Source organism: Peromyscus eremicus, chromosome 2 (assembly GCF_949786415.1).
Source record: "Peromyscus eremicus chromosome 2, PerEre_H2_v1, whole genome shotgun sequence".
Taxonomy (NCBI): Eukaryota; Metazoa; Chordata; class Mammalia; order Rodentia; family Cricetidae; genus Peromyscus; species Peromyscus eremicus.
In genome coordinates this window covers 152,555,093-152,582,782 of record NC_081417.1, presented here as the reverse complement: position 1 = coordinate 152,582,782, position 27,690 = coordinate 152,555,093, and the positions used below count along the sequence as shown (strand labels likewise).

The window sequence follows — 27,690 nt, the reverse complement described above, 5'->3', positions numbered from 1 at the left end:
AACACTGACAGCATACGACAGTCGTCCAAAGGGGCGAGAGAGGAGGTGGCTGGGCAGTGAGGCCCCTCAAGTCTGGCCAGCCCCCAGCCCAGGAGTGCCTACTGCAGGGCATCCTCGGCCCCAGCCCTGGCAAGGTCCCTGCCACACACTCATTCTTTCCACAAGTATAAAATATGTACTTAAAAAAAAAAAACCCTCAACACAAACAAGCATCCTGAGGGGGCCCCAGGAAAGCAAGAAACTGGCCCTCCAGGGCGGAGGGCGGGGCCCTGGGTCTGAAGAAGGCACACTGGAAGATGGCTGTGGCTCCACTCAGTCCATAATCTACCCTCTAACGAGGGGTGGGGCTTACAGCACCCTAGTCATCTGGTCTTGGGCTGAGGGCCCAGCCTCAGTTCCTGAGGTGGCTTCTTGGGGAGAAAAGGTGACGGGGAGGTCCGTTTGGAAATGTCTCACGTGGGTGTCAATGGTCTTGGTGGCACTCTAGCCCCAGGGAATGCTGGGAATGCAATGGCAACTGCTAAGTGCTTAGCTGGGTCCTTGGAAGGGGAAGAGGCCCCTGCCCAGAACCCAGGAGTTTCCCTAGCCCGGCCAGGGTGTCTTCAAGAGCCCCCTGCAGAGTCCTCAGGGTGGCGTAGATGCAGAAGTAGAAATAAATTAAGTCCTAGTGGCCTGGCATGGGTCGGCAGGGAGACCACTGTGTTTTTTCAAGTATTGTTGGTCAAGGTGGGCACAAGGCCCTGCCGGACTCAGATAGGGATCCCCACTGTGTTCACCTGGTCCTTGAGTCCCAGCAGGCTGTAGGCAATGCGCTTCTGGTGGCCAGGGAGACGCACCCCAATCCTCTTGATGTCACTGTGGGTGGGGAGGGAGAGAGGGAGAGTTAGGAACAGGGCTGTGCAGTGTGGCCCAGCCGGGGGAGTGGGCAGGGGGAGAGAGGGAGAGCTAAGAGGCAGGGCAGGGAAGCAGAGGCAGAGAGGGGAGCAGGACAGGGAGGGGGTGTGAGGACCTGTCCTGTGGTGAAGGTGGTCCAGTAATGGGGTGGGGGTCACATCCTAACAGGCCTGCCACCCTGCCGAGCCTCTCCTCCAAGCAGCTCTTCACAGGGGTGGGGGAGGGCGCTCTTTATGTGTGTAAGCATTCACACGTGTAATGCACGGGGAGGTCAAAGGGCCGCCTCACTTTAGGAGCTGTCCACTTTGAGACAGTCTCTCACCAGCAAGCTCCGAGGATATGCCTGTCTCCTCCTCCGCCCCGGGATTTCATGGGAACCACTGAGGCCAGCTTTTTTGATATGGGTTCTGGGGGTTGAACTCAGGTCCTCCTGCTTGCCCAGCAAACACTACTGGCTGAACAATTTGCCCAGCCTTAGATGCCCTTCTTACCCCTGCAGATCAGGGGACTGAAGTTCAGAGAGGTATAGAGACTTTTCTGACGTCACGCAGCTGGGAGGTACCAGAACTGAGAATTATACCAGCAGTGAAGAAATGTTTTCCCGGTCTGTCTCCCTAAGTGGCAGGGGCATCTTCAGGTAGTGGCTTTTCAAGGACCCTCTAGGAGTGTCCTATCGAGGCCCTCCACCCCAGGACTGCCCCGTCCACCACCTCCATTCCCCTACACTCTCATCCCGCCCCATCCCCAGTGGCTAAGGTTCTGCTAGACTCTAGTGGGTGAGGCCTGCAGGTCACCAGAGGCAGGTTGCCTTTCCTTGTGGAAATCTGAGGGATAGTGGTGTCCAACTGAGGGGTTAGGGTTCAGTGCCAGGCTGATGTTAGGTCACAGGAGACCCACGAGGAAGGAGTGGGCTCTCCTGGCGCACCCCCTCCCCCATTCTAGGTAGAACCACGTAAGCTTTCAGGAGCTGTCAGCAGATGTCTGTTGCTAACTCCAGGAGTTTTCTCTTCTGCTGTACTCACCCACCAGCCCTAGCTCATGAAAACACCCAGGTTTTTACAGGGCAGCTCTTGGCTGTAATTGGAGCTAATTATACGGTACAAGCTCCGGGAGTTCGCAATGCCGGAGACATGACTTTCCCACAGGCTCAGAAAGAGCCAAGCACTGCGCAGGGACGGGCAGACCCAGGTGGGGAGGGAAGGGCTGCTTCTGCTGCAGCAAGAAGGCCAGAAGATAGATGGGGGGGTTGGCGGGGGAACCTCCAAGCCTACCACAGAGGGGCTGGGATGTTTTTCACACCCCTTAAGGGATCACAGTGTCGGGACTGGATAAGCAGAGTAAGCACCAGGGGAGGGGCTCTTATGGAAAAGGCGGGGCCCTAGGCAACCCCAGACTCACTGGGGCTGATCCCACCCTGCTGATGTAAACATCGCTGTAGGGCTGACCCCTGCCCCACCTCCAGGCCCTCTCCCCAGCACAGCGGTTCCTTTCACAGTCTGGGAGTCTAAAGATGCTCTGGCCAGGTTCACGGCAAGGCTGTGTGGTGGGTCTGGTTGCACCTCCCAAGCCCATTTCTTTTTACGGAGATGAAAGGCTAGGATGATGTATTCCTGAGCGCTGTGCTTCTTCCCCAAACCCCACAATCAACCAGCTAACCAACCAAGCAGCCTTCCTTCCTGAGTTAGAGTCCTAGCTGGCTTGAACCCATATGTGGACCACCAGGCTGGTCTCAAACCCAGAGACCCACGTGCCTCTACCTACCTCCCAGTGCTGCCGTTAAAGGCCGCCTTTTCCTGACTCCAGATAGAACAACGCACTGGGGAGAGTCAGACAAGCCCCCAGGGTCCAGGCTGGGTCCAGTTCCCACCTCACTCCCCTCAGGGATGCAGAACAGCCATCCCATTCACCCTCATGCAGGAATGCGAGACATAAGCCAGGTCACTTCTGTACCCTCTCTCTTTCCCCTGAGCTAGAAATCCTGTGAATGTAAGGACCCATGAAGACCTACTGTGCAAGAGGGTGGAGGTGGAAGCACAAGAGTCCCCAGAGACCCAAGAGTTTTATCATTCACACCCAGCAAATGGATTCAGATCCTTCAGACCCATCTGGAGCCTCTGCCCAGCTTGCTCCAGGATGCTGCAATGTGCGGCTTTAATGCTGGGCGGGCCTGGCCTTTGGGCCGGCCGTTTTGTTCAAGGTACAGTGCAATAAAAGACTTTCTGTGCCAGGTGCTGGCGGCTCACACCTTTAATCTCAGCACTCGGGAGGCAGAGGCAAGTGGATCTCTGTGAGTTCCTGGCCAGCCTGGGCTACAGAGCAAGATCCAGGACAGCCAGGGACTGTTACATAGAGAAACCCTATCTCAAAAACAAACCAAACCAAACCAAAACCAAAACCAACCAACCAAACAAAACTACTTTCTATATCAGGTCCTCAAAAAGTCATTTTGATTTTATCCAACTCAAACCCAACCAAGCCCAAAATAGCATGGGGGGGACACACGCTGAGAAGAGATGGATGGAGCGTATGGGGAGAGGAAGCCAGGTCCTTGGAAAGGGAGTCTGAGGGGACTGGGGACTGAAGCCTAAATCGTGACCCTACCCGGAAGGGAACTGATTTCATTTGCCGCCAGTTCCTGTTGGGCTCCATGGTGTGGCCGCCACAGTCTGTGGGTTTAAAATGTGCTCAGATCCATCCCCACATCCTCTCAGAGAGGCAGAGGCAGCCCTATGAGCCAGTGGGTCTGAGCCCAGGAGGAAGGAGCGTTCAACGACTTCCGGGCTTTATCCAGACACTTTCCAAATAACCCTGGAGCAGGCACACTGCCTGCTTGTGTGCACTGCCCGTCTGTCCAGGAGCCTGTCCCAGCTCGTGGGAAAGGATTTGGCGAGGGGCGCCCCAGGCTATTTTGAGATGCTTCTAAGGCCATGTGTTTCCTGTAAACCTGCTCCTTACACTCAGTGCTGGTCACTAGAAGAAAGCTATGCTTTCCTGGGGGAGAGGACTTGAAGGAACCCAGGGGCCTGCCCCGGGTTGCCAGGGACATGGAGGGAGACTGGGGAACCAGGGCACAGAACCATGATTTATGGGACCATGGGAATAGCAGAACAGAGGAGATAAGGATCAAGACACCCTAGGCACCTGAATCACACCCACCCAATCCCCACATCGAGAGATGGGCACCAAGGTCAAAGCTGGACCAGAATCACTTGCACTGCAGACCTGGGACATGAACTCAGGTGTGTCTGCAGAGCCGAAGTGTGAGCCCAGCTGCTGCTTGGCAGCAAGAGGTATCCTAGGATCTAATGTGTACCCTCCATATTCCGACACCTCCCTCTGGTCAATTCTTCCCATCCACTTCCCATGACCCACCGTTTTCATGGCCACGGTCAGCTGGGAGGTTGTCAGGGACCCCGGAGAATGTTTGAGTTTAAACCCAGGTCCCAGAGCGGCTAGAACCCGGGAACATGGGAGGCCCGGGTCACCTCGTCCAAGCAGTTCCCAAAACCTTCCTACCCCAGGGCTTGTTTCTACTATGGCCTTGGACACTTGGATCCTGGGCTGTTGGGACCCACAACTATTTTTAGAAGCACAAGGGCTAAGAGGACAATGTTGTATCCCTCCAGGGACGGGAAGAGATGTCCCTGCCAAGGCTGTTCTGGGAAGGGTCAGTGATGGAGATGGGGTGGGGTGGGGTGCGGAGAAGAGTGCTGAGGAGTGACCGAAGTCACTTACACAGACTGACTAAGGGCATATCCAAGGCCAGCTGGGGGTGAGTGGCAGGGCTGAGTTAACCACACAGGGAGAGCAGCCTGGGGAGGTTGGCAAGGCTCTGGTTCCCAGGCACCAGGAAAAGAACGCACAAGGCTCTGGGCCCTGCTTGATCGAAGCCAGAATCTGGGTTCCCAGTGTCTGTAGGATGCTGCCTATGTAAGCAATGATTCCCTGCACCGCAGCCCAGGGTGGGCAAAAAGCCCTCCACACACCACAGCTTAGTGATGACTGTAACTCCCAGTGTCTTCCTATTCTGGAGGGGGCGGGGCACCCAGCAAAGAAAGATATACACAGGGGTGGGGGGTGGGGGGTGGGGGTAGGGTGCAAGGGGAGGGGCGGAGTAGAGAAAAAGGAGTGACAGTCAGTGCACCAGAGGCTGTCCCCAGAGGTGAACAGCGGGTCAAGGGCATCTACTCACTCATTGGACATCTGTACCACTTTCTCAATGGCTGTGTAGCCAGCCACCATGAAGTGTTCTGTGTATTGCTGCATTTTGATGCTCTCCAGCCACTCGGACACCGTACGGAAGGGGACTCCCTCTGAGCCACTGGTGCTGGGCAGCCGGATGGACACTCTGGGGTGGAAATCCACAAGCTATGGGTGAGGGGCTGCCAAACATGACCTACCAAAACCTACCGTCCTAACTTGGGGAGGGCATACGTCTGACTGTGCCTCTGTTTCCCCTGAGCAAATGAAGAAGCCCATACAAGGAAGAATGCATAAGATGCCCTTGGCACCCTGTGCCTCAGTTTCCCCATCTGCATAGAGCCCACCTTGCTGAGCCCAGTGCCTGCCCATGTACCATTTAAGCTGGTTTCCTGTGCTAGAGTTACTGGACCATGCCCAACTAGTCCTTTTGCTTTTTCAGTTACTGGGGAGTGAACCCGGGGTTTTGTGCATACCAGGCAGGCAAACAATTTACCTGTGGGCTTCATCACCAGCGCTGACATGTCACTTCTGAGCCCCTCACACCCGACTCCCACCTAGCCATCCAGTCAACCCGAGAAGCCCAGCAGTCCACAGGCCCGGGACATGAGACCCACCGGGGATCAAAGTCAGCCAGGGTCTTGAGGGAGTCCGGGGCTCGGATGAGCTTGTCCAGGATGCTGACGATGTCAGCAAACTTGGGCCGGCGGGAACGGTCCTGCTGCCAACATTGCATCATGAGCTGGTAGATGGCCGAGGGGCAGTCCATGGGTGTGGGGAGCCGGAAGCCATCATTGATGGCTTTCATGACCTAGAGGATGCAAGCATCAGGGTGGCCTTAGTAGGAAGGCACAGAAGTGTTACACAGACACCCCCTACCTCCTGCCCCGCTGCCTTGGAGGCCCCAACACAGAATAGGGAGAAGAGCCCAGAAACAGACAAGCACCCTTTCCTAAGTATGTACACAGTTTCAAAGTCATCCATGAGGCAAGTGCTGAGGGGCCATCTCCAGTGCCGCAGAGGTCAGCCCCATGTGTCCCGCAATCCAGCCTCCTCCCATCTCTACCCACCGCAGACTGGGGTTCTTCCTCCCTGCCCTGTCTTAGCCTGTCTGCATTACTTACTCTCCTAGGTCTCTGCAGGGATGTGATCCCCACAAGCAGAATCCCAGGCCTCCAGACTAGGTGAGGCACCGGGTACATGTAACATGCATACATACATGTACACATACATATACAAATGCACACAATACACACATATATGTACAGACACATTCATATACCTACATACAGACATATGCACACATGCATGTGCCTACACACACACACACACACACAGCCATGGACATACATGCAAACACAAACACACCCAACACATATTTGCATGTGCACACAATTCCTCTCCCTCTTGTTGACTTTGCATTCACTACAGAGGCTGGTCCTCCCCCTGACAGACCACAGGCGGTATCTGTGAGGTCCCTACTGGATGTTCTTCTGTCAGGGCCCCAAGGTTTGGGATCAGTTTGAGAGAAAGAGGGGCCTACCTCGTGGTTTGACAGCTCCCAGTAGGGCCGCTCGCCGTAAGTCATCACCTCCCACATGACGATTCCGTAGCTCCACACATCACTGGCTGAGGTGAACTTGCGGTAGGAAATGGCCTCGGGCGCTGTCCATCGAATAGGAATCTTGCCGCCCTGCAGGTGACCAGACCGTTACTCTTGTCCCAGCCAGAACTCGGGGCCCCTTCTCTATGGGCCTAGAGTCACCCTTCACTCCTCAGGTCCCAGATCCAGGGTAAAACCCTCCAGCCCTCCACCCCAGGTGTGACGTCCCCTTCTCTGACTTACACTAGTGGTGTAGGTGGCCTCAGGGTCATCCTCCAGCACACGGGACAGGCCGAAATCGGACACCTTGCATACCAGGTTGCTGTTGACAAGAATGTTTCGGGCAGCCAGGTCCCGATGCACGTAGTTCATGTTGGCCAGGTACTTCATGCCGGATGCAATGCCCCGAAGCATGCCCACCAGCTGCAGCACGCTGAACTCACCATCCTTCTCCTGCAGATTATAGTCCCTCAGTGGCGACCGGCCCCAGAAACCTCAGCTTCCATCCCCCGTCTCCCCAGACCATGACCTTACCCTAAGGAACTTGTCCAGGGCTCCGTTCTCCATGTACTCTGTGATAATCATCATGGGCTTGTCTGTAGAACACGGACACAGGTGTGAGTGAGGACAGTAAGCAGGGTGGGGACACAGCCAGGGTCAGGTGGTCCCGGATCCAGCCCCTTTCCCTGACTACCTGGGGCCACCCCGAGCACCTCCCGGGGCCTTACATTTAGAGACAACGCCCTCCAGGCGGATGATGTTGTGATGGCTGAACTGGCCCATGATGCTGGCCTCACTCAGGAAGTCCACACGCTGCTTCTCCGTGTAGCCAGCTTTCAGTGTCTTGATGGCCACAGGTATCTCCTTCTTCCCTGATGATGTCTTCAGAGTCCCCTTATACACTTCTCCAAACTCTCCTGCAGGCAGGCAAGGTGTGGGAAGTGTCCTCAGTAAGTCTGGGCGTTGGGCAGGTCCTGCTCTGGACCACCCATCACCTGTCTCCTCCAGGTGCATGCACAGTATGTGGGTAAGCCTCACCTGCTCCAATCACCTTCTGCCTTGAGACACAGGATGGGTGGATCTCGGTGGTAAACTTGAGTACAGCCTGGTTAGGGTCTTCATAAGTGTGGGGGTCCACATAGGTCTTCAGTGGTTTCAATTGTTCTGCAAGGGGGAAAGAGAAGCCGGGTCACAGACAGCTTGAGGAGGGGTTCCTGGGAGGTGAGGGTCTAGAGAGGGGAAGCCACATGACTCGGGACCTCAGGAATATTTGGGTCAAAGGGGTTCAGCCAGAGATGCTGAGTGAAGCCTCTAGGTCCACCATACAGCTGAAAAAGCTCCTGCATCTTACCTGACTTCGAAAAATAGACATCCTCAGAGGATTGGCGGGCTCGCAGGTTCCTCCTCCTGGAAGAAACCCCCCGGGGACCAGACACATAAGTCAGTACAGCCTGTGCTGGCCAAAAGGACCTACCAACCACGCCCTGAACTCACTGCCTAGCAATCCACTCAAACTCCATGTCGGGCAGAGGGTCAGGGGAAGGCAGAGAAAGCCACCAAGTCTGGGCTCACACTTGGAGATCACTCTCTGCAATGGCCACATAAGCGTCCATAACGAGGGCTGTCCTCATTTGAATTAGCTAGTGCATCCTGCCCCGTGTCCAGAGGAAGTTAAGAAGGAGCGTAACGACAATGGCCCCCGTGGCCCCTAAAATTCAGCTCATCCTCCCATAGGCAGGGATCCCACAGGCTCGGACTGGATTAGGTTAAATAACCTTGGCTTGCTTGGGGCTCTGCCTTTCTGTGTCCACCAGCCCTTGGGGAGCCCGGGAGGAGCTGTGGCTAACCTTCGGTGGATGAAGAAGCCGACTCCCGCCAGCACTAGAAGCAAGACCACGCCAACAGCTACACCGCCGATCACCGCCATGTTGGCAGAGCCTTCCGTGGCTGTTGGGATAAACCAGCTGATGAGAGAGCTCCCACCCTAAATCCTACAGACACACCCCACTGCACCTGAAGCTCCCTGTAAGGACCTGAGAAGCCTGGGCACCAACTGCACACTGGATGCTTTTACCTTCAGGTTCCTAAGGATTAATCCCCCCCCCCCCACGTCACACTTTTCCCTTCCTAGATCCTCCTGCCCTACCCCAACTCCACACCCTCTCTTTCTTCTTTTTAACAAACAAATCCACAAAGAAACAAAACCAAGAAACATACACAAACACACACACACACACACACACACACACACACACACACACACACACTCTCTATAAAAACAAGAAAAAATGGGGAACCAAAATATACAAGCGAAAGACAAATGGATTTATTTTAATTATGAAAATACATATATGGGGTGGTATGCGTGCACATGTGTGTGCAGGTGGCTGAGAGCTCTCTGACAGAAATGCTGGGAACTTGGGTCTTCTACAAGAGGAGTACTCCATCTTAACTGAGCCGCCTCTCCAGCGTCTCCTGTGGATATTAATGACCGTTTCAGTCAGGCAGAGGGAGGCCTTCCTGATGGTCCATGGAGGAAAGTTTAAGGACCATAATCTTTAGCTGTTTTTGTTTCTTTGTTTTTAAATTGTTTTATGTGTGCACTTATTTAAATACTTATTTAATTTTTGAGGCAGAATCTCATGTAGCCCAGGCTGGCCTTATCACGTCACCGAGGAGGACCTTAAACCTCTGATCCTTCACAGGCACACACCAGGGGTTTATATATGTGTAAGGGATTGAACCCAAGGCCTTGGGGGGGATGCTAGGTAAAGACTTGAGCAACTGAGCTCTACCCCAGTATATGCAGGGTCTGAACTCAGAAATATCACAGCCACAGCCACAGCCTCCCTTCACCTCTTAACACTGCCCTGAACCCACATCCCTGGTCCTGCCTGCCAGTCTTAGTCCTGACTCTCCCCACACTTGGCTGTTCCATGCCCTGGCTAAAAGGAAGGGGCATTTCTAGACTCTTCCACCTATTTAGTTCAGAGTCCCTGGACTGGCCCACACCCTGGTCCCCTGACTTACACAGTGTCTGGAACTCATGCACTTTGCTGCCAGCACCCTGGCCCTCCTGCGTCAGGGCCTGCACCTGCACCAGGTAGGTGGTGTCGGGAGCCAGGTCGTCCAGGGTCACTGAGAAGCCTTCAGTGCGGCGCACATTATAGCTGTTGGCATCCCCCTGTGGGCAGTGTTGGGTAGAGGGGCAGGAAGTGAGGTAGGGCAGGGCCTCGGCCAAGAGCCAAGACCCCAGCCACAAAGGTGGTTTGTGTGTTAGCCAATCAGACACTCTTAGGACCAGGAAACCGGGGTGCAGAAGGGACCCTCCGACCCCAGGACTGCCTGAATCCCACACAGCCCACTCTGACTGGCTCTGAGAACCCAAAACATTCTCCCCTACAGTCCTCTGCTCTGATGCTCTGGGAGACCTCAGTTTCCCCGGATGCAGAAGGGAACCTCTCCAGATCACTGCGCACTGAACATCTCCATGGCCTGAGCCGACCCTGTTACCTTCTTGCGGTAGGTGACTTCGTACTTCCACACGCGGCTCTGCTGTGGCACTGGGATGCTCCAGGTGACACTCAGTGAGGTGGTGCTGCGGTCCTCCAGCCTCACCTTGGGGGGCTCTGGGCAGAAGAGGGTGGGGAGGGGCATGAGAAGTCATCAAGGGGTGAAGGGTGGAGAGATGGAGCACCAGCTGCCCCACGCCCATACTCTTCAGGCCCTGGCTTGGGTTCTCGGATTTCCGGTTAGAGATCCTGCTCTGACCAGACCAGAGGCTAGTCCATCAGAGGTGCCCTGGTGACATTTACAAACATATACATAATAGCTAGACACTCGCCAATTGCCACTGAATCTTTCTGGAGACCAGGCAAGCAAGGCTTGAACAGCCTTATACAATATACTCTTTTTTTGTGTGTGTTCTATGTAGGAATGTGTTCATGTGGATGTGTGCATGTGCATGTCGGCATGTATGCACATGTGTGTGTGTGTGTGTGTGTGTGTGTGTGTGTGTGTGTGTGTATACATGTTAAAGACAGAAATTGACGTCGGGCATCTTCCTCGGTTATTTTTTTTTTTTTTAAACCCTCGACTTATATTTTTTAAGACAGAGGATATTACTGAGTCTGGAGTTCACTAATTCAGTTCAGCTCACTAATCAATGAGCTTCGGGGATCTGTCCTGTCCCCAGCCCAGTGTTCAGATTACCCTGTGGTGTCACATGTTTACATGAGTGCTGAGGACTCGAACCCGGTCCCACCTTCCCAGTCCCAATACAACATATTTTCAACAACCCTCTACTCTCCCTGAAAAAAAGAAATTTCCAGAGAAATACTTTAAGTCCCGGGGCTAAGTAGTCCAGAGATGTCACGTGAGGGCGGGGCAGGTATGTGTGTGTGCGCACATGTGTGTGTGAACATGTGCATGTGGAGGTCAAAGGGTGTTTTCTTCCATTGTTCTCCATCTTATATTTTGAGGCAGTGTCTGTTACTGAACCCCGACCTGGCTTTATCAGCTGGGGATTCCCTGTCTCCGCCTGTATGGGTGCAAGGGGTCCACGCCCCTGTGAGGTACAGTCCTCAAGTCTATGCAGCGAGTACTTACTGAACCACCTCCTCTGTTCTCCCTTTGCCTCACGTGGGCCTTGAACTCACTATGTAGCTGAGGATGACCTTGAACTCCTAAGCTTCCTGCCTCCACCTTCAGAACATCATGCCTGGCAGGAATCTTACTATATATCTCTGGCTAGCCTCAATAGACCAGGCTAGCCTCAAACTCACAGAGATCGCCTGGCTGTCTCCCGAGTGCTGGTATGAAAGGTGCGTGCCACCGCACCCAGGAAGGATGTTAGCCACTCTTCGCCACTCTGAACAGGGCTGAGTGCCGGGTGCCTGTCTTCATGTCCCACCCAAGCAGGTCCCCCTGCACAGTCATGACCATCCCTCCGCTCACCTGTCTGGTTAATGCTCACACTGGCAGTGCGGAAGCTTCGGCTAGTCACCAGGCCGGAGACGCCATTGCGGGCCTCAACAGTGAAGGTGTAGTTCATGTGAGGTTCTAGGTCACTGACTGTCACACTTGTGTGGGTCAGGGCATGAGGAGGCTCTGAATAGCGCACACTGGCCTCACAGGGCCCACACTCGCCAGACTCCGGCCAGCACTGTTCACAGGTGACGCTGTAGACAATGTCCTTGCGGCCCCCACTGTCCTGGGGGGGTGTCCAACGTAGTTCTACTTTGGCACCCATGCCGATTGCCGTGAGGTAGTGGGGGGCAGAGGGTGGACCTGTCCAAAGAGTGGAGGTCAAAGGGGCTGTCCCCTCACTCAGCTACCCCTCCCTAGATCTCTGCAAGACTCACGTGTGCAGGGCACAGACAACGGGTCCTCGGGTGCCCTGAAATAGCCTTCTTCACACTGGCAGGAGGCGGCACCCTCGGCTGATGGCATGGTATGCTCCGGACACTCCAGGCAAGGGCTCTCGGATGCCTCAGACTTGAAGAATCCTGGTGAGCAGGCTGAGAGGCACAAGGACAGACGGGAGGTCAGTTCCATATGCCCTTTCCCAGCTGTATTCTTACTGACATCACATCCATGGCCAGTGCCTGCTGGGCACCAAAATAACCTGTCCCAAGTGCCCCAAACCCTGGTACATCTGATGCCAGCTGCCTCTTACAAGAAGTATCACACCTCAAAGCCTAGCATTCTAGGACCACAGCTTGCCCTCCAGCATAAATAGGTCCTATAACCTGATTTGTGCAGACTGGCCCAGCGGGATCTCTACTGTGTACAGCAGATGTGAACTGACCAGGGTGGAGATTGTAGCTGTGTACCCCCACCCCTGACTAACCGGCTGGCCTTCCCTAGTCAGGATACCCCCCTGCCAAGGCTCCTTTAACCTACGACTTCGTCTCTTTCCTGTTCCGGGGCTGGCCTCCCAGAGGCAGGAAAGGCCAGGCCCAGCTCTTTCCCTGGATCCGTTTCCAAAGCCATGTCATTTCTGCTCTGAGGGGGCCGCCAGGAAGTAGTCCTTCCTTCTTCAGTGGTCCATCCTGGCCCAGCTGGCTAGAGACCTAGCACCTGATTCTGGGGGCTTCCTCCCACCACCTTACCCTGCTCCCTGCCCCAAGCCCTTTCCTGGCCTACAGGCAGGAAGCTGCTCAGACACGAGGCTAATCTCACGGGGCTCACCAGGGCTTGGGTGGCTTTGGAAGAGGCCAGAGTGCTGTTCCTGGGGACCTCCTTTTTCAACCCTGCATGCCCCTTTTCACTTTTTCTTCAGGGAGGGTCCTGCATCAGTCTGACCACCTCCTCTGCCTAGCCCCATGTGGTTCATGGACCCCAAAGTGAAAACGGAGACTCTCAAGTACAGAAGACAGGAGTATGTGACATGTACAGTGAAATGGCTGGGCAGAGGTCAAGGAGGGTAGCCAGGCATCTGAGGCATCGCGGGGGGCAGGGGGGATACTTCAGCTGGGGTTTAACAGCTGTGTAGAAGTTCAGTAGTTCCGAGGTCCTAGGGCAGGGAACTAGGATGAGCAAGAGCTTGTCATACAGAAGATATGAGCAGCCTTCTTGATATAAAGAGAAGGAATAGAAGCAATAATGAAGTGGATAAAGGCCTTGAATGTCACGGAAAGAAGTTCAGATGTTATCCTGAGAGCAATAGGGTGCCACCGAAGGTCTAATATAGAAAATGACAGTCACATCGCACTGTAGGGGGAAGAAAATCCCTGGGCAAAGGCTGCCTGATACGGGGCAGCCCTGGCCCACATGGCCTGAGAAACCCTGACCCTACCCCGGGAAGCCAATTCAAGTCTCCCGCCCTCTAGAAACCTTTGACCAAGCAGGCTGGAGAGCATAGCCTAGCTCTCCTTGGGCAATAGAGCAGAGGTGGAAGGGAGATGGGATTGAGGGCAGGGCTCTGTCAAGGGCTAGCCTGTGCCCTGCATTTGCTAGAAGTCTGGCAGACAACATCCTAACTCTTTGTGGTCCCTTGAGGTATCCCAGGCTGGCCCAGCCACTGGAGACAGACAGACAGACAGACACACACACACACACACACACACACACACACACACACACACACACGAACTTGAGAAGGGAGTTAATTCAGAACCAAATAGCAAGACAAAGGTACCTAGGACCAGCTCTTAACCTGCACAAAGCATGAGTTCCCACGGATGAAGCACGACTACTCGGTGCTGGACTTGACAGTCTATTTAGTCCTCAAAGTGAACCTTTACATGTGGGTGTGGCTAGCATTCACCCCATTCTGCAGTTAAGAAAACTGAGGCTCTGACAGGCCAATTTGTTCAAGGTCTCCAAGCCAAAAGATAAACCGAGGATGCCTGAAGCTAAGCATCTCCCCTGTCATCCCTTTCTGTTCCTAGGAACACCTCAAAGTTCAATGCTGTGCAAGCCATGAGTCCTGCTTTACCAACCAAGAAGTCCTGACTATAATCAGAGCGGCCTGAGGGGAGTGCCCACATCTTTCCAAACATCACCCCAATGGGCTATGTGTGGGGTTAGCTATAGTCATCTTCTCCAAGCTGCAAAGCCTCCTAGTGGGTTTGGGAGAGCTGTGTGTCTCTGGCCTCGCTCCCATTACATAGCTGTTACCATACAAAAATAGCTCTCTCCTTCCCTTAACTTTCACACAAAAATGAGAGGCAAGAATGCCAGGCCCTGCCGATCCCAGCTTCCAATCCCCTAATGCTCTCACTTAAACCCAGAGACGCCTGCGTGTGAGTAAGTGTTGGTTCACTGGGGACCAAGGTCAGGGGACTGGGAGACGGAGACTCTAGACCCCCAATCACAATTGCCTCCTCCCAGCCCCTGTGCTCAGCGTGGTCACAAAGGCCTGAGCCACCTGCCAACCCTTATGTCCCGGCTCCCCCACCGTCTCATGCCAGGAGAGGAAGTGGGGGAAGAGATGGGTTCTATTCTTTGGCCCCAGAGCCTGGGGGTGGCCTGCCTGCCGGCAGGAAAAAGGGAATTTGGAGAGATTTCCGCTGCGGATGTGCCAGATAATGCACGAGAGGCGGCGTCCACAGGGCATGCGCTTGCCTGCCGAAAACGCACTGCCCCCCTCCTCCTCCAACCACAGAGCCCGGGTCACCCCCAGGCCGTGCCTGTCAGAGTCTGCAAGTGTCTGGGGAGTCCCAGAACACATCGGAAAGACCACCAGGACCCCCAGCATTGCTTGCATCCCCAACATCCAGGGCAAACCACAGGGCCTCACACACACAAATACACCCACCACACCGGGCACCCACCCACCGCCAACAGCCAGCCAGCTTGACTCCTCTATAACCTACACCAACTGTTCAGTTTCGGGATCCTTGGTGCTCCAATAGGGCATCTATTACTCAGGTTCAAGTTCACCCAACAGAAACAAGCCCAACCTACGTGTCTGGCACGATGCTGGGAACTGGGATATGGTGGTGTGACGGAAAGATTAGCATCTTTTCAGCTCCAGGGGAATTCACAGCCTAGCTTTTATGCCTCATTTGAAATTATTTGTGCACATATGAGGATCCTCTCTCTCTCTCTCTCCCCCCCCCCACCTCCTCCTCCCTCCCTCCCTCCTCTCTGAGACCGGCAGTTTCAAGAACAGCATCGGAGTCTGGTCTATCTGCCCCACGTGTGGCTCAGCGCAGGGCCTGATGTGAAGGAGGAGGTGCTCAACGGATGGGTCTTGACTAAATGAAGGGGTGGATGAGTGAGTGAAGGAATGAAGGAGCGAGTGAATGGTAAACTCACCACGCACCGTGAAACATGTCAAGGGCTGCAGTAGTGAGTGGCGGCGTTTCAGCCCCTCAGGGACATCATCTACTGGACACCCACCTGGCTGGCACGAGAGCCTGGCTTGGGCACACCTGGGGTACCTGTAGAGTGTATCTCTGGCCCCAATTGCCTGGCAGGCCTGGGCCACTCCACGCAGAACTGGGGCACAGGCACTACACAGCTATAGGGCTGTACCCTGGTTTTTCCAGTTCTTGATGCCCGCCCCTCAGGTGGCAGCGCAGGGTGACTCAGGGACAGACGCCCTCTGTGTGGCGCTAATCCAGCTCCTTGTGGAGCCCCTCCCCAGGCCCAGCCACCTCCCAAGCCTCGGTGAGGTGAGGTCGTGAGGTCAAGGGGTCAGTCCTGGTGGCAATCAGCCTTCCCAAGCCAGGAACAGCCAACGACCAGAATATCACCTCACTACCTCGGTCCTCTGCATGGAGCCTGGACTTTGTACTCTGACAGTGAACCTCAACCTGTGAGTTGATTACTCCAGTCATGGAGGGTGTCCCCAACAGGCCCTGTGGTACCTACAGAAAAGGTGAGCCCCATTCCCGGTTCTCAGGGTTCTGCTCCTTTCACAGATGCCCCGGGAGCTATCTGTGGGCATATCCGCCACCCAGCAGATAAGCTAAGTGCTGCCCTCCGCCTACCCAGCTCTCCCACCTCCAGCCTTTATCTTGTTTGGCTTTCTCTGCCTGCCTCCTTCCTTCCGTTCAGGGGACCCACTTACCTCCTTACCTCCGGTAACTAGGGAGGTGCAGAGCCTGCTTGGCAGGGCCCCTGGGGCCTAGCCTTGCTCCTGGGAACACAGGGGTGAGGCTGGGGGATTGCCACCACAACCCTTACCCCTGAAACCCACAGAAATAAGACCTGGTATCACATACCAGGTGAGGCATAAGTCTGAGAGCCCCCGGCCCCACCATGGTCCAAGATCACTGCTGTGGGCCCTGGGCTGAGAGTCCCTTCTCACCATCCACAGTAAATCGCATGTAATAGCTCATATTGAGCTGACCAAGAAAATGACAGCTTCTAGGATCCAATCACAAGGTCTCAGGGTCCCTGGAGCCACTTGCAGAGAGTGAGGAAAAAGCCCAAAGGGGCTCTGCCGTAGTCAGTCACTCCACTCCCCAGGCAAGTGGGGACAGTGTATGCCATTTCCTCTCTGGGCCTTGATCTCCTCATCTGTAAAATGGGAGAGACCTCACCCTCTCTCGGTGCTGTGCAGATTAGAGACCTTGCCTGTGAAATGTTTGCTCTGGTACCTGGAATAAAGTATCTCTGTGGGATAGGGGGCCATGAAACTGGAGCCAGGCAGTGACATCCTCCAGAGGCCGGCCTTCCAGCTGCTGGGCTGAGCCGCTGGCCTAGGCCGCTGGCCACCTGCTCACCTGGCCTCGGTCTCCCTGGGCCCAGGCGAGGCGCCAGTCAGGGGCCCTACAAAAGCCAACACAGGAAGCACAGACAAAGCAGCCCCCAGGGAGATGGCTGTCAGCCTGAGTGACTCCACTGTCCCCTGGACAGGGCTGGGGGTAGGCTGGAGGAGGCTGGCTCATTCCTGACATAGCTCTGGATAGTTATGGCTGGGCAGCATGCCCACCTGTCCACGCTCGGCACCTGGAAGGACCCTCCTTTCCACTGACCACTTAACTCTTTCCTGACTAGTTCCAGCCTCCTGGGGAGGAAACCCCCAGGAAGAACAGATATGCAGCCCAATGACTCTGGAAATGACCTTGACAAGGTGCAGGTCGGCCTGGGGTACCACGCCCCCTCTCATCAGTAAAAGCTATGTCCCCAACACACCCAAGCAATGGCCCTCTAGTCATCCCACCCCTCCCTCTGATGGATCCCCAGCCCCGGTGCCAAGACCTGCCATCCCAGAACTGCCCAGCGAGCCCATCTCGGTGCCAAGAGCTGAGTCAGGGATTCCACAGGATCTGGTCATTTCCTGTCCCACTTCCTGACCCATGGCGGCCTGGGTACTGTTGTGCACCATGCTTTAAACCCTGACATAGCTGTGTGATTCCAGGTAAGCCTCTGAGCCTTAGTGTCCTCATCTATTCAGTAGGACTACCAAAGAGCCCCGGCCTCACAGAAAGGACGTACGGACTCAAGGAGACAAACTTTTCAGAGTACGCTGTCATTGAACCCCTCAGTGCCATGGCCACAGGCTGCCAAGCAGAGTGAAGAAGAATGAATTTGGAAATGAATTGTGTAGGTCATGATTGAGTGCACGCACACCATGGCATTTGTGTGGAAGTCAACTTGGCGGTTGGAGCTGGTGTTATCATTCTACCTGAGAACTGAACGCAACACAGGCTGCCAGGCTGGCACGGCAGGACCCTTTCCCTGCTGGGACGAGGTGCAAAGCGCACAGAGCCAGGGCAGGGGGTGGCTGGAACCCAGAGGGCTCTGCCAGCTAAGTCAAGTGTCCCTCTTGGGAACTGGTCCTCCTGCTGGGCTGACTCCTCCCGAGGGGGGCTGGCTGGGCTCTTTATAAACCAAGCTTGCCAAGAACCTTGATCCCCAAGAGAAGGGAGCTGCCCCACGGCATGAAGACCCCCGCCCCCCCAGCCCCACTTATCTCCGCAGGGTCTGAATCACCAGGGTGGAAAGTTTTCAACCACCCCTCCTCCACCCCTGCATTCTTGTGTTAGGATGTCATGGGGGAGGAGCTCCTGGGCCCACTCGTCCTGTCCAGCACCCCCCCTCCACACACACACACCCATGGTCATTGTCTGAAGCTGAGAGTGTGCATCTGAGGTCACCTAAGCAGGGGCCACCTAGGAAAGGGGGCTCACCCAGCAGAGGGCAGCAAGGGTGATGGAGAAAGTCTCCTAAGAAACGGCTCACGTGGGGGTTTATGCACTGTATTAAGCGAGGTTCTAAGAACTGCCTTGGAAGGCTCATAGACCACCTATTAGAAAAAGCTTCGGGGTCTTTCAGCCTCCTTCTTGGCTAGCTACGTGTGCAGGTGAAGGCGATTCCCACCCCACCCCCATTTTGCTCAAAGGAAATGACGCCAGAAATGAGGAGGGATCTACCCAGCTAGGGTCATCCAGCAGGTATGCGCACCTGCAAGTCACATAAGGCCCTAGCCCCCAGTTTCTCAACAGCCAGCTTATCTCTGCAAAAGCGGCTCCCAGGGACAGGCGACGGTGGCCTTCCAAAGGTCAGCTGCATTCCACACATGCTCTGCCCCAGAGCCATCCATTGCAAACCTACGGCGGCTGTACATTTCCGCTGTCACAGGCCCTGGCTGTCCCCACAGCTTCCGCTGTGTGAGCTCACTAATGCCCAGAGTCACCCAAACAGGGCCTTTTGCAATCTCAATATGTCATCAATAAACCCCAACAGGATCTGGGTCTGTGGCTCCAGTGAGAACCAAATGCACCCCACTTCAGAATGCATCCCACTTCACAGCTTCTCAAATGCATTCAGGTGATTCTAGCATGCCCTGGGTCTGAATCAACAAACTACTCAAGTCCATTCAAGGAAAAGCTGAAGCCCAGAGTGGTTAGGCAATTTGCCTGAGGCCACAGAGCATGAGAATCAGAAATGGTTCCTGGGAACAGACTGCAGAGACCCAGCAGAGCAGGAACTATTCATAGGATGAATCAAAAAATAACAGCCACACACTTACAGGTCTTTATGTGTCAGGCACTGACTGACCTCAGCACTTTACGAGCATGAGATCATGTGATTATCACAACTACCCCCCCAAGATAGATACTATGACCCTCTCCACTTTACAGATGATGAAACTCAGGCAGGGGAATGAAGGATGAAACTAGAGGGTTTGGGAACTGGGACCCATGCCATTGCTGTCCTAGATCCACAGCCCTCACGCTGTCCTGGGAGGATCCAGGCAGCTTCCAGTCACAGGGCCACCATCAGGGCAGTGACATCTCCAACCTACTTACTAAGACGGTCCAATCCCAGAGCTGTGGCCTCCCCACCAGCACAGTGTCCCGCCACAGGACGGCTTCCCCACCACCCCAGGAACCTCCACTCACCTCGGCAGGTGTCCTCAACCTTCTCGTAGCCTGCCTGGCACAGGCACTGTCCGATAGGCACCAGCCACTCGCCATTCACTGTGCAGTGCATGAGGGGCTCCTCGCCCCCGGACGGCACCACGGCATGGTCCACGCAGGTACCAGCCACAGTGGCCAGGGGGTGTGCCTCAGAGACTGCGACAGCAATGGTCTCGGGGAAGCGGGCCAGGCTCTGCAGCATCTCAGGACATTTCTTGTAGTAGACACGAACGGAGAGTAATGCCACACAGGCACCAATGTCCTGGAAGGCCAGGTAGAAGCCCTTCCGGGTGAGCGGCCCCACGATGCGCTCCTCCACATTCAGCTTGACATTGCGAGCCTCAAAGTCGCTGCTGACTGTGATCTCATCAGGGGCTATGGTGTCGATCTTGGTGAACTGGCGCTTCTGGAAGTTGGTGCCATAGTCCACATCCGACTCCGCATAGTAAAGGTTGAAAGTCTCTTTACAGGAGCTGGCGCCTCCCGGGAAGCTGTTGCAGTCACGCACCGTGAACTTGAGCTCAATGAAGATGCGTTCGGCCTCCTCCCTGTACACCCAGTTGGTACGGAGCCAATTGTCCTGGTCACCAGACACCACGTTGCAGACGGAGTACATGTAGATGGGCATGTCATTCATGATGTTCTGCATTAAGTCCCACTGTGTGTGGGTAACAGGTGGGTTAGTAGGGGAGGGCACAGACTGAATCCCAGGGAATCACAATTTTTTCCCCTTCCCCATATTTTATTTTTATCGTTCTATTGAGACATATCTCATGTAGCCCAAGCTGGCCTTGAACTCTCTCTGTCATGAGGGATGACTCTGAACGTCTGATCCCCTGCCTCCACTTCTGAAGTGTTAAGATGATGAGTATGTACCACCACACCTGACTCTCGGTTCTTAGGCCCTCATTCTACAAGGAAGGAAAATAGGGACCTAGAGATATGCAGCCACAAAATAGCTGAGCCAAGACCTGACTATGGGCCGGGCGGTGGAGGCACACGCCTTTAATCCCAGCACTCGGGAGCCAGAGCCAGGCGGATCTCTGTGAGTTCGAGGCCAGCCTGGTCTACAGAGCCAGGACAGGCACCAAAACAACACAGAGAAACCCTGTCTTGGGGAAAAAAAAAAAAAAAAAAAAAAAAAAACTATTAAAAAAAAAAAAAAAGACCTGACTGCGGGTTTTTCTGGTCCCAGTGTCTGGGTACTGAGTCCCCATCAGTGGGCCGGGGTAGTCTGGGGCTCTCTCATCATTTGTGTTCCCCAAACCCCATCTGTGCAATGGGAGCAGTATTCTCTACCTCACAGGACTGCTGTGAGGATCAATGTCAAAATGTCTACAAAACACTGAACACAGCACATGGCACTCAGAGCTACAACCACATCAGACAGCTGGCACGGTGCCATCGGGACTAGGGTCATCACTGTGTGCCATGCGTGCTGACATACACGGTTAAGTTAAAGCAATGGATGGTCCTCCAAGCCCTGGAGCTGGTCAGCTTCTGTTTACAATATAGCTCAGACGCCTCCAGAATGTCTGGTGGGGCTGTGTGCCCCCACCTTCTCCATGTCCCCTTTTTTCATCAGAAGACTTGGCATATGGTAACACAAGCCTGGCTCCCAGGGCTGTATTCTGAACTCTTCAGCGTGGGAATAGCAACTGACTCAGCTCTGAATCCCCAGGGCCTCTCTGGCATAGAGTAGGTACTTAGGGAGGTCCTAGATGAATGAAATGTATGAATAAATGAATGAGGAAAAAAGTCAATGAGTAAATATATGAATGCAAGTAAAGGGAACAAAAAAAAGAGGCTTAACCTGCCCTGTGTGACGTTAGGCAAGACCTACATGCCCCCAGGGCTCAGTTCTCCACCATATGTAATGACTGGGTTGAATAAGGCTATCTGCCTCCAGCTGGACATTCCAGGGTCCTAGAAGCCTGTTCCAAACTCTACTTCAGGCCTCACTGGCGCCGTGACTTGGGATAGATGCAAGTCACTCAGATCTGGCCAGCTATAGGAACTGTCCCTAGAGTTCCCTAGAGACACACCCTTCTCCCTGGCTCAGAGTCCCAGGACCAACTTAACAAGGATGCATTGCACGCAAGGGAAACTGAGGCCTGAAGCACAGCAGCATCTTTCCCAAAGTCCCCCCCCCCCCTCAGCCTCTGCCTCCAAATCAGAGGTCAGGGCAAGATCACTATAAAGCATAGCAGAAAGGAAGATGTCCTCAGGGGTAGGAGAGACAGGGAAAGAGGCCCAGGCAGGAAGGGAGTTAATGTCCTTCACCATTCACCTCCTGCCTGCGCTAAGACCTCCAAGACATGGCAGTCTTTAACCCTTCCTTCCCAAGATGCAGTTAGAACCGTGAGCCCCTCTGCAGCATCCCATTCTGCTGGGGTCTTTAGCTGTCTCCCCAGCTGGGCCACCTAAGGTCCCTTCCTGCCTGCCTAGCTCCAGTCTGCCCCAGCCAAGGTCACTAATTCTGTCCTGTGTGGTAAAACAGTTTGAAGTTTGGTCGAGCTGTTGTGTCTGATCCAGGCTCCCATCCTCCATCTCTCCTGAGACCCGCAGCCCTCCTCCCCACCGACCCTCAGCCCTGGAATTTTACTTACTCCTTTGCCATAGGGGTGTGTGAGCCAGCCGAGTTCCCCTTTCATCGCTGCGAAGTCCAATAGAACAACTGTAGGAAAGACGGGGAAGGACCAGTGAGCTGGGGCTTTCCCGGGAGCAACGCAGCAGGATGAGCGTGGTGTGTGTGTGTGTGTGTGTGTGTGTGTGTGTGTGTGTGTGTCTGACACCCCAACCCCAGGAGCTATACATGACTTGATCTGCGAAGAGGCAGGACTCATGCCTGTCACCAGGGTTTTAGCTATGCTCTCCCCTAAGCCCCCGGCTGGGGCAGGGTAGGGCAGGCCTCGGCACTGCAGGACAGCAGCTGGGCAGTGTGCTGGGGTGAACAGAACAAAATGATACCCCATTGCCCCATCTGCTTCCTTGAACAAGAGAACACTCCGCACGGGCCACAGGACAGGACTGTCTGCTTCTGTCACGTCCCCCTGGCATAGAACACCCTGACCCAAACCAGGCCACCCAGCACACACAGTAGCAGTGGGTAATCGGCACTGAAGTACTCCATGAGGAATGTTTGTTGGCCAGCCTTTCATGGTAGCACACAGCTTTAAGCCCAGCATTCCAGAGGTAGAGGCAAGTGGATGTCTAGGAGTTCTCAGCCACCCTGGTCTACATAATGAGTTCCAGGCCAGCAAGGCTACATGGTCAGAAAGAAAAAAGAAAAGAAAGAAAGGGATGTTAACAAGAGGGACAGATCTGGGGGAAGTGGGTAGCCTGAGAACGGATCTTCCCACCACAGTCACCCACATGAAGGTCTCAAGGAGGAGCCCAAAGTTACACATCTCTGGCCAGGTCTCCTCCCTAGGAAAGCCATTCTTACTCCTGGCAGAAGTACCTGTGTGTGTGTGTGTGAATGATGGATGCAAATCCTCATAGGGGACTTTCCAGGCCCAGAGGGACCATTGGCGCCAAGACCACACTATCCTCCCTCAAGAGGCATCTGGAGAGGGCTGGAGAGATGGCTCAGCAGTTAAGAGGACCTGGGTTCAACTCCCAGCACCCATATGGCAGCTCACAACTGTCTGTAATTCCAGTTCCAGGGGATCTGACACCCTCACACAGACAACACACAGGCAAAACACCAATGCACATAAAATAAAATTCTTTTTAATCTAAAAAGGGAGGCATCTGGGCACAGGGAGGCTCTGCCAGGGGCTTCCCTGCACCTGGCCTGGCCCTTGGGCTCCTTCTGCCACTCCTACCTCTCTGCCAGGTGCATCTGTTTCTCCTCCATTTCCAAGTAAAGGCTAAGGCATGCCACCCTCCCTGGAGAGTAAGATATTGGGGAAACTGAGGCTTTGGACCCATGCGAGGTCCCCAGATTCAGAAGCCAGGGACTGACCCACGGTGGAGGAAGCAGGAACGGTAAAGTAATTATTTTCATGGGCAAGGTACCTTGGCGATCTGGCCTCAGAAGCTACACTCCTCCACACCAAGACCTAGGAGAATGGCTCCCTGGGAAATACTGAGACCGTCTAGGGTTCCAGATATAGGAGGTGAGTGGGAGTCATGGCCCCAAGGACAGTGTAGTTCAGCCGAGGAGCACATAATTAGGGGGCAAGTCCCCCCACCATCAACAACAGTTAGCGGAGTGCTTGTCCAACATAGACAAAGCTCTGGTTTGATCTCAAACACCACATAAACCAGATTTGGTGGCACATGCCTTTAATCCCAGCACTCAGGAGGCAGAGGCAGGTGGATCTCTGTGAGTTTGAGGAAAGCCTGGTCAAAAAAGCAAGTTCCAGGCCAGTCAAGGCTATACAGTGAGACCCTGCCTCAAAAATAAATAAATGTCTTGAAATAAAACTAAAAAGGAGAGCTGAATACAGATCCAAGAGGAGCTCTGTGAGTTGAGGCCAGCCTGGGCTACATAGTGAGACTGTGTCTCAAACAAACAGAATGCTTTCTGAGGTTGCACAGTTCCCTTCCTAGGGAAGCCCCGAGGACTGGTGAGAGGCACTACCACCTGACCCTGGCCTCAGCCACCATAGGAAGGGTCTGGCAGCCCAGACAAGGAAGAGGAAGTCTGAAGTGGCTCAGGTCCCACATCCCACAGCCGGTGGAAGAGGCTGTAAGTGGGAGACAGTGGAAGATGAGGTGGGTAACGGCAGGGATTTGTTCAGACATGCCCAGGGCCTAACCTTAGGAAACTCACCAACCCCACAGGATGGTGCTGGACTTGGGGAGGAGGGCAAAGGGGAGGGCTGCTCTCGGTAAATCTAATGCATAGCACACACTTCACCACATACACACACACCACACACCACACACACACACACACACCATACACACACACACACCCCACATACATACCACACACACACCCCACACACCCCACACACACACCCCCCACACACACCCCACACACACACCCCACACACACACACCACACACACACACCACACACACACCCCACACACCCCCCACACACACACCACACACACACACACCACACACACACACACACCATACACACACACACACACCATACACACACACACCACACACCACACCACACACACACACACACACCATACACCCCACACACACACACCACACACACACACACACCACACACCACACACACACACACCACACACAGAAGCAGTGTGGAAACTTCAAGCTAAGCCCCTTGGGGAATGGGCTTTGAAGGGTTAACCTGACAGGAAGGCCAGCCCAAGCCTGAATCTAGATAGAAATATCACCAGGTTCAATCTGAGGAGAAAAGAAGGCTTCGCTTCGCGCACCCCAAGGGCTGCCAGCCACAGCCCCCTCCCATGGAAATTCCCTAAACCCAACCACCAGGAACGGGGAGAGCCCAGCTGTCCCTCTGCCCTGACAGAGGCCCTAGGCTCTGGTAATCAAAGGTTCCGGCTTATTGCAAGTAGGAAACTTGGGAGCCCCTTGGCATGACCCTCTCAGGGTTTCACCAAAGGCTGCCCTAGATAAAGTACCCCATAAGTCCTCTGTCCCCTGAGAGACACTGAGGGAGTAGGATGGGGGAGATCTGCCATCATTACGCTACCTTTGTGGGCTACATTACTTTACGAGCTTTCCCACAATGCAACGTCCCCCTTGCCACCTTCCTGCTAACCTCATCCCTCTTTACCCAAGATCAGCTTACACCTAAGGGGGTGGGGGGACACCAGAGACTCGGGATGCAAACAAGCACGGGACTGGGAGACAGACAAGGCCCTTGCTGAGCTAAGAAACCCAGCCCTCTCCAGGCCTCCTGAACCTCTAACCCCCATCCACCCGAGTCAGCCGCAAGCAGTGCTGGCTGGATGAGACAGCTGGATGCGTGGGTCAGACCCTCTGTGCAGAGAAGGCCCTGGCTGACGAGAGGTGGGCCTCCCTCACGCTCTGTTTGTAAAGAAGGAAGCATAGGGGCAGTGGGATGCCTCAGCAGGCAAAGGAACTTGTTTCTCACCTGAGTGCCAACCCCAGAACCCACATGGTGGAGAGAACCAATTCCTCCTGCAAGTTTGAGCTCCACACTTGTGTGTTGGCACTAGCATGCACGCACGCACACACACACACACACATACACACACACACACACACACACACAATGTAATAAAAAGTAAAAGTTGCTGTAGGGAGGCAAATTCAGCAGCTGTCGAGAACCTAACTGGCTCCCTCTGGGTTTCCAAGTTCAGCAAAGAACGGTAGGGAGGGCTGCACAGCTGTGTCAAGGCTAGAAAGATCATACCTGGCCACAGCTCCCCCACCCCCAAGTGAAACCAGTTGGGTCAAAACGTCGTCCCCCCACTCCCACCCCCGAGCCCCCGCCCATCACACAGACATAGTGCCTGGTAGTTGCTCCTTGGGAATCCGGAGCCTATACAAAGAATTTTCCACAACCACAGGGCAATCAATATGCACCCTTTTTCTCCTCCATCCCATGCAGAACGGGATTAATCACAAAGGCTGGGATGAGGAGGACAGATGCACCCAGAGGCACAAGTACAAGATTGTTTAAGGCTTCCCTGCTGGGGGCTGGGGGTCAGGAGCCCGCATAGCAAAGCAGACGTCTAATCCTCAACTCTGTGGCAGCCCAGGAAAGGCCTGTAGCAATTCCAGCTGTCTCTCCCTTCTCCTCAACCACAGTTCCCAGGAAGAGAGAGCCAGAGCTGAATCAGGGAGAGGGGGATGAGGGTCGCAGATGCCCTGCCCTGCCCTGTCCTGGGGCACACCTTCACAAAAAGAACTTCCCGGGGGGCCCAGGGGCTTTGAATGTCTTTGGGATGGGGCCAGGATGTGGCACCCCTCCACCTCAAACTCCCCACCCTCCAAGAGTTCCAAACTGGCCTTTTACCTTCCCAATGTGGAAGGCGAAAAGAGTAAAGAAACTTCTCACCCACCAGGGTTTCCTCCACGCTTCCCCCGCTGGAGCCGGCAGGAGCCGCGCTAGGACCAAAAGCAGGGAAAAGTTTTCGCTGTGGGAAACGGAAGCCCAGCTCCGGCTGGGTGGACAGGAAGATCCTCGGCCAAGGGCAGGCCAGGAATCCCCATCCTCTCGGAGACCCTAGCTGAGGGACAACGCCCCCAAGCGCACCCCTGGCCGCGCCTTGGGCAAAGGCAAAATCTGCGGCCCCCTCACCTTGCGTGGCTCCGGGACGCTGGGGCGGGGGCAGGTGATTCACTCCCCACCTCCAGGTGCCTGGGCTCCCGGTGGCCCCGAGATGACGGCTCCACACCGAGGGAGGCCGCAACCCCACCTGCCGCATTTCCTCCTTCTGAGTCACCCCTTGCTCAGAACACTTGACTTTGGGACTTCCTGTCCTCCCTCCTGGCACTCAACCTGTCTACCGAACCTGGGAGTGAGGCTTGGGGAGGAGGGAAGGTGTGCGTAGTCAGGGCTGACCCTAGGCTCCCTATTCTGACCTCTGGGACCCAAGTGAAAACGGGGGGCAGAGAAACCATCTTGGTTCAGGCCGCTGAGAAGCCCCTTCCCCAAAAAGCGGGGCCTGTACCCAAATGCCTTCCGCACGAAATCGGGACAGATGAGTAAACTAGGGTCACTAAGAAGCTGCTCGCTGGGAAGAGTCCACTTAGACGCCTTCTTTCCTCCGAGGGACGCAGCGCGCCCTGCGGGGGTCGCGTTCCAGAAGCCGCCGCCAGGCTGCAACCGCGTGGCGGGCGCCGCGTCCTATTTTCCGCGGCCTCCGAGCCCTGCGCGCCCCAGCCTAAATCTCTTAGTTCCAGAGACCCTAGGATCCCAGGAGGGGGTCCCCCAAGATCGTCCCGACTGCAACCCGCGCGTCCCACTAAACCCAGCGCGCCGAGACCCAGCAGCCACAAGTCAGTTTCCAAAGGTGTGCCCCGGAGAGGAGCGTGGGGCTCCAGCGCACGGGGTCCCGTGGCCCGGGGTCCCTGCTGGCTGCGGCCACCGCGCAGACACTCACCTTCCTTTCCCTGTGCTGCCGCGGCCGCCAGCGAGCAACCCCACAGGAGCGCGAGGCAGAAGCCGGCTGCTCGGAGCTCCATGCCGCGCCTCTCGCTCCCCGCAATCTCTGCTGTCCGCACGCTGGCCTCGGT

The 27,690-nt window shown here is 55.0% G+C and overlaps 1 protein-coding gene across 1 annotated transcript; it reads right to left on the bottom strand.

Moving 5' to 3' along the window:
- Positions 1-27,690, bottom strand: Epha2 (EPH receptor A2). The gene is made up of 17 exons (XM_059256247.1): positions 27,558-27,690; positions 22,131-22,198; positions 19,504-20,179; positions 12,061-12,216; positions 11,654-11,986; positions 10,211-10,326; positions 9,728-9,881; positions 8,545-8,644; positions 8,049-8,104; positions 7,736-7,861; positions 7,426-7,614; positions 7,232-7,293; positions 6,941-7,150; positions 6,638-6,787; positions 5,712-5,905; positions 5,087-5,242; positions 1-855 (listed from the first exon to the last, which is right to left on the bottom strand). Exons 1-17 carry the CDS (start codon positions 27,637-27,639, stop codon positions 750-752), a joined length of 2,934 nt encoding a protein of 977 aa, XP_059112230.1. The 5' UTR covers positions 27,640-27,690; the 3' UTR covers positions 1-749.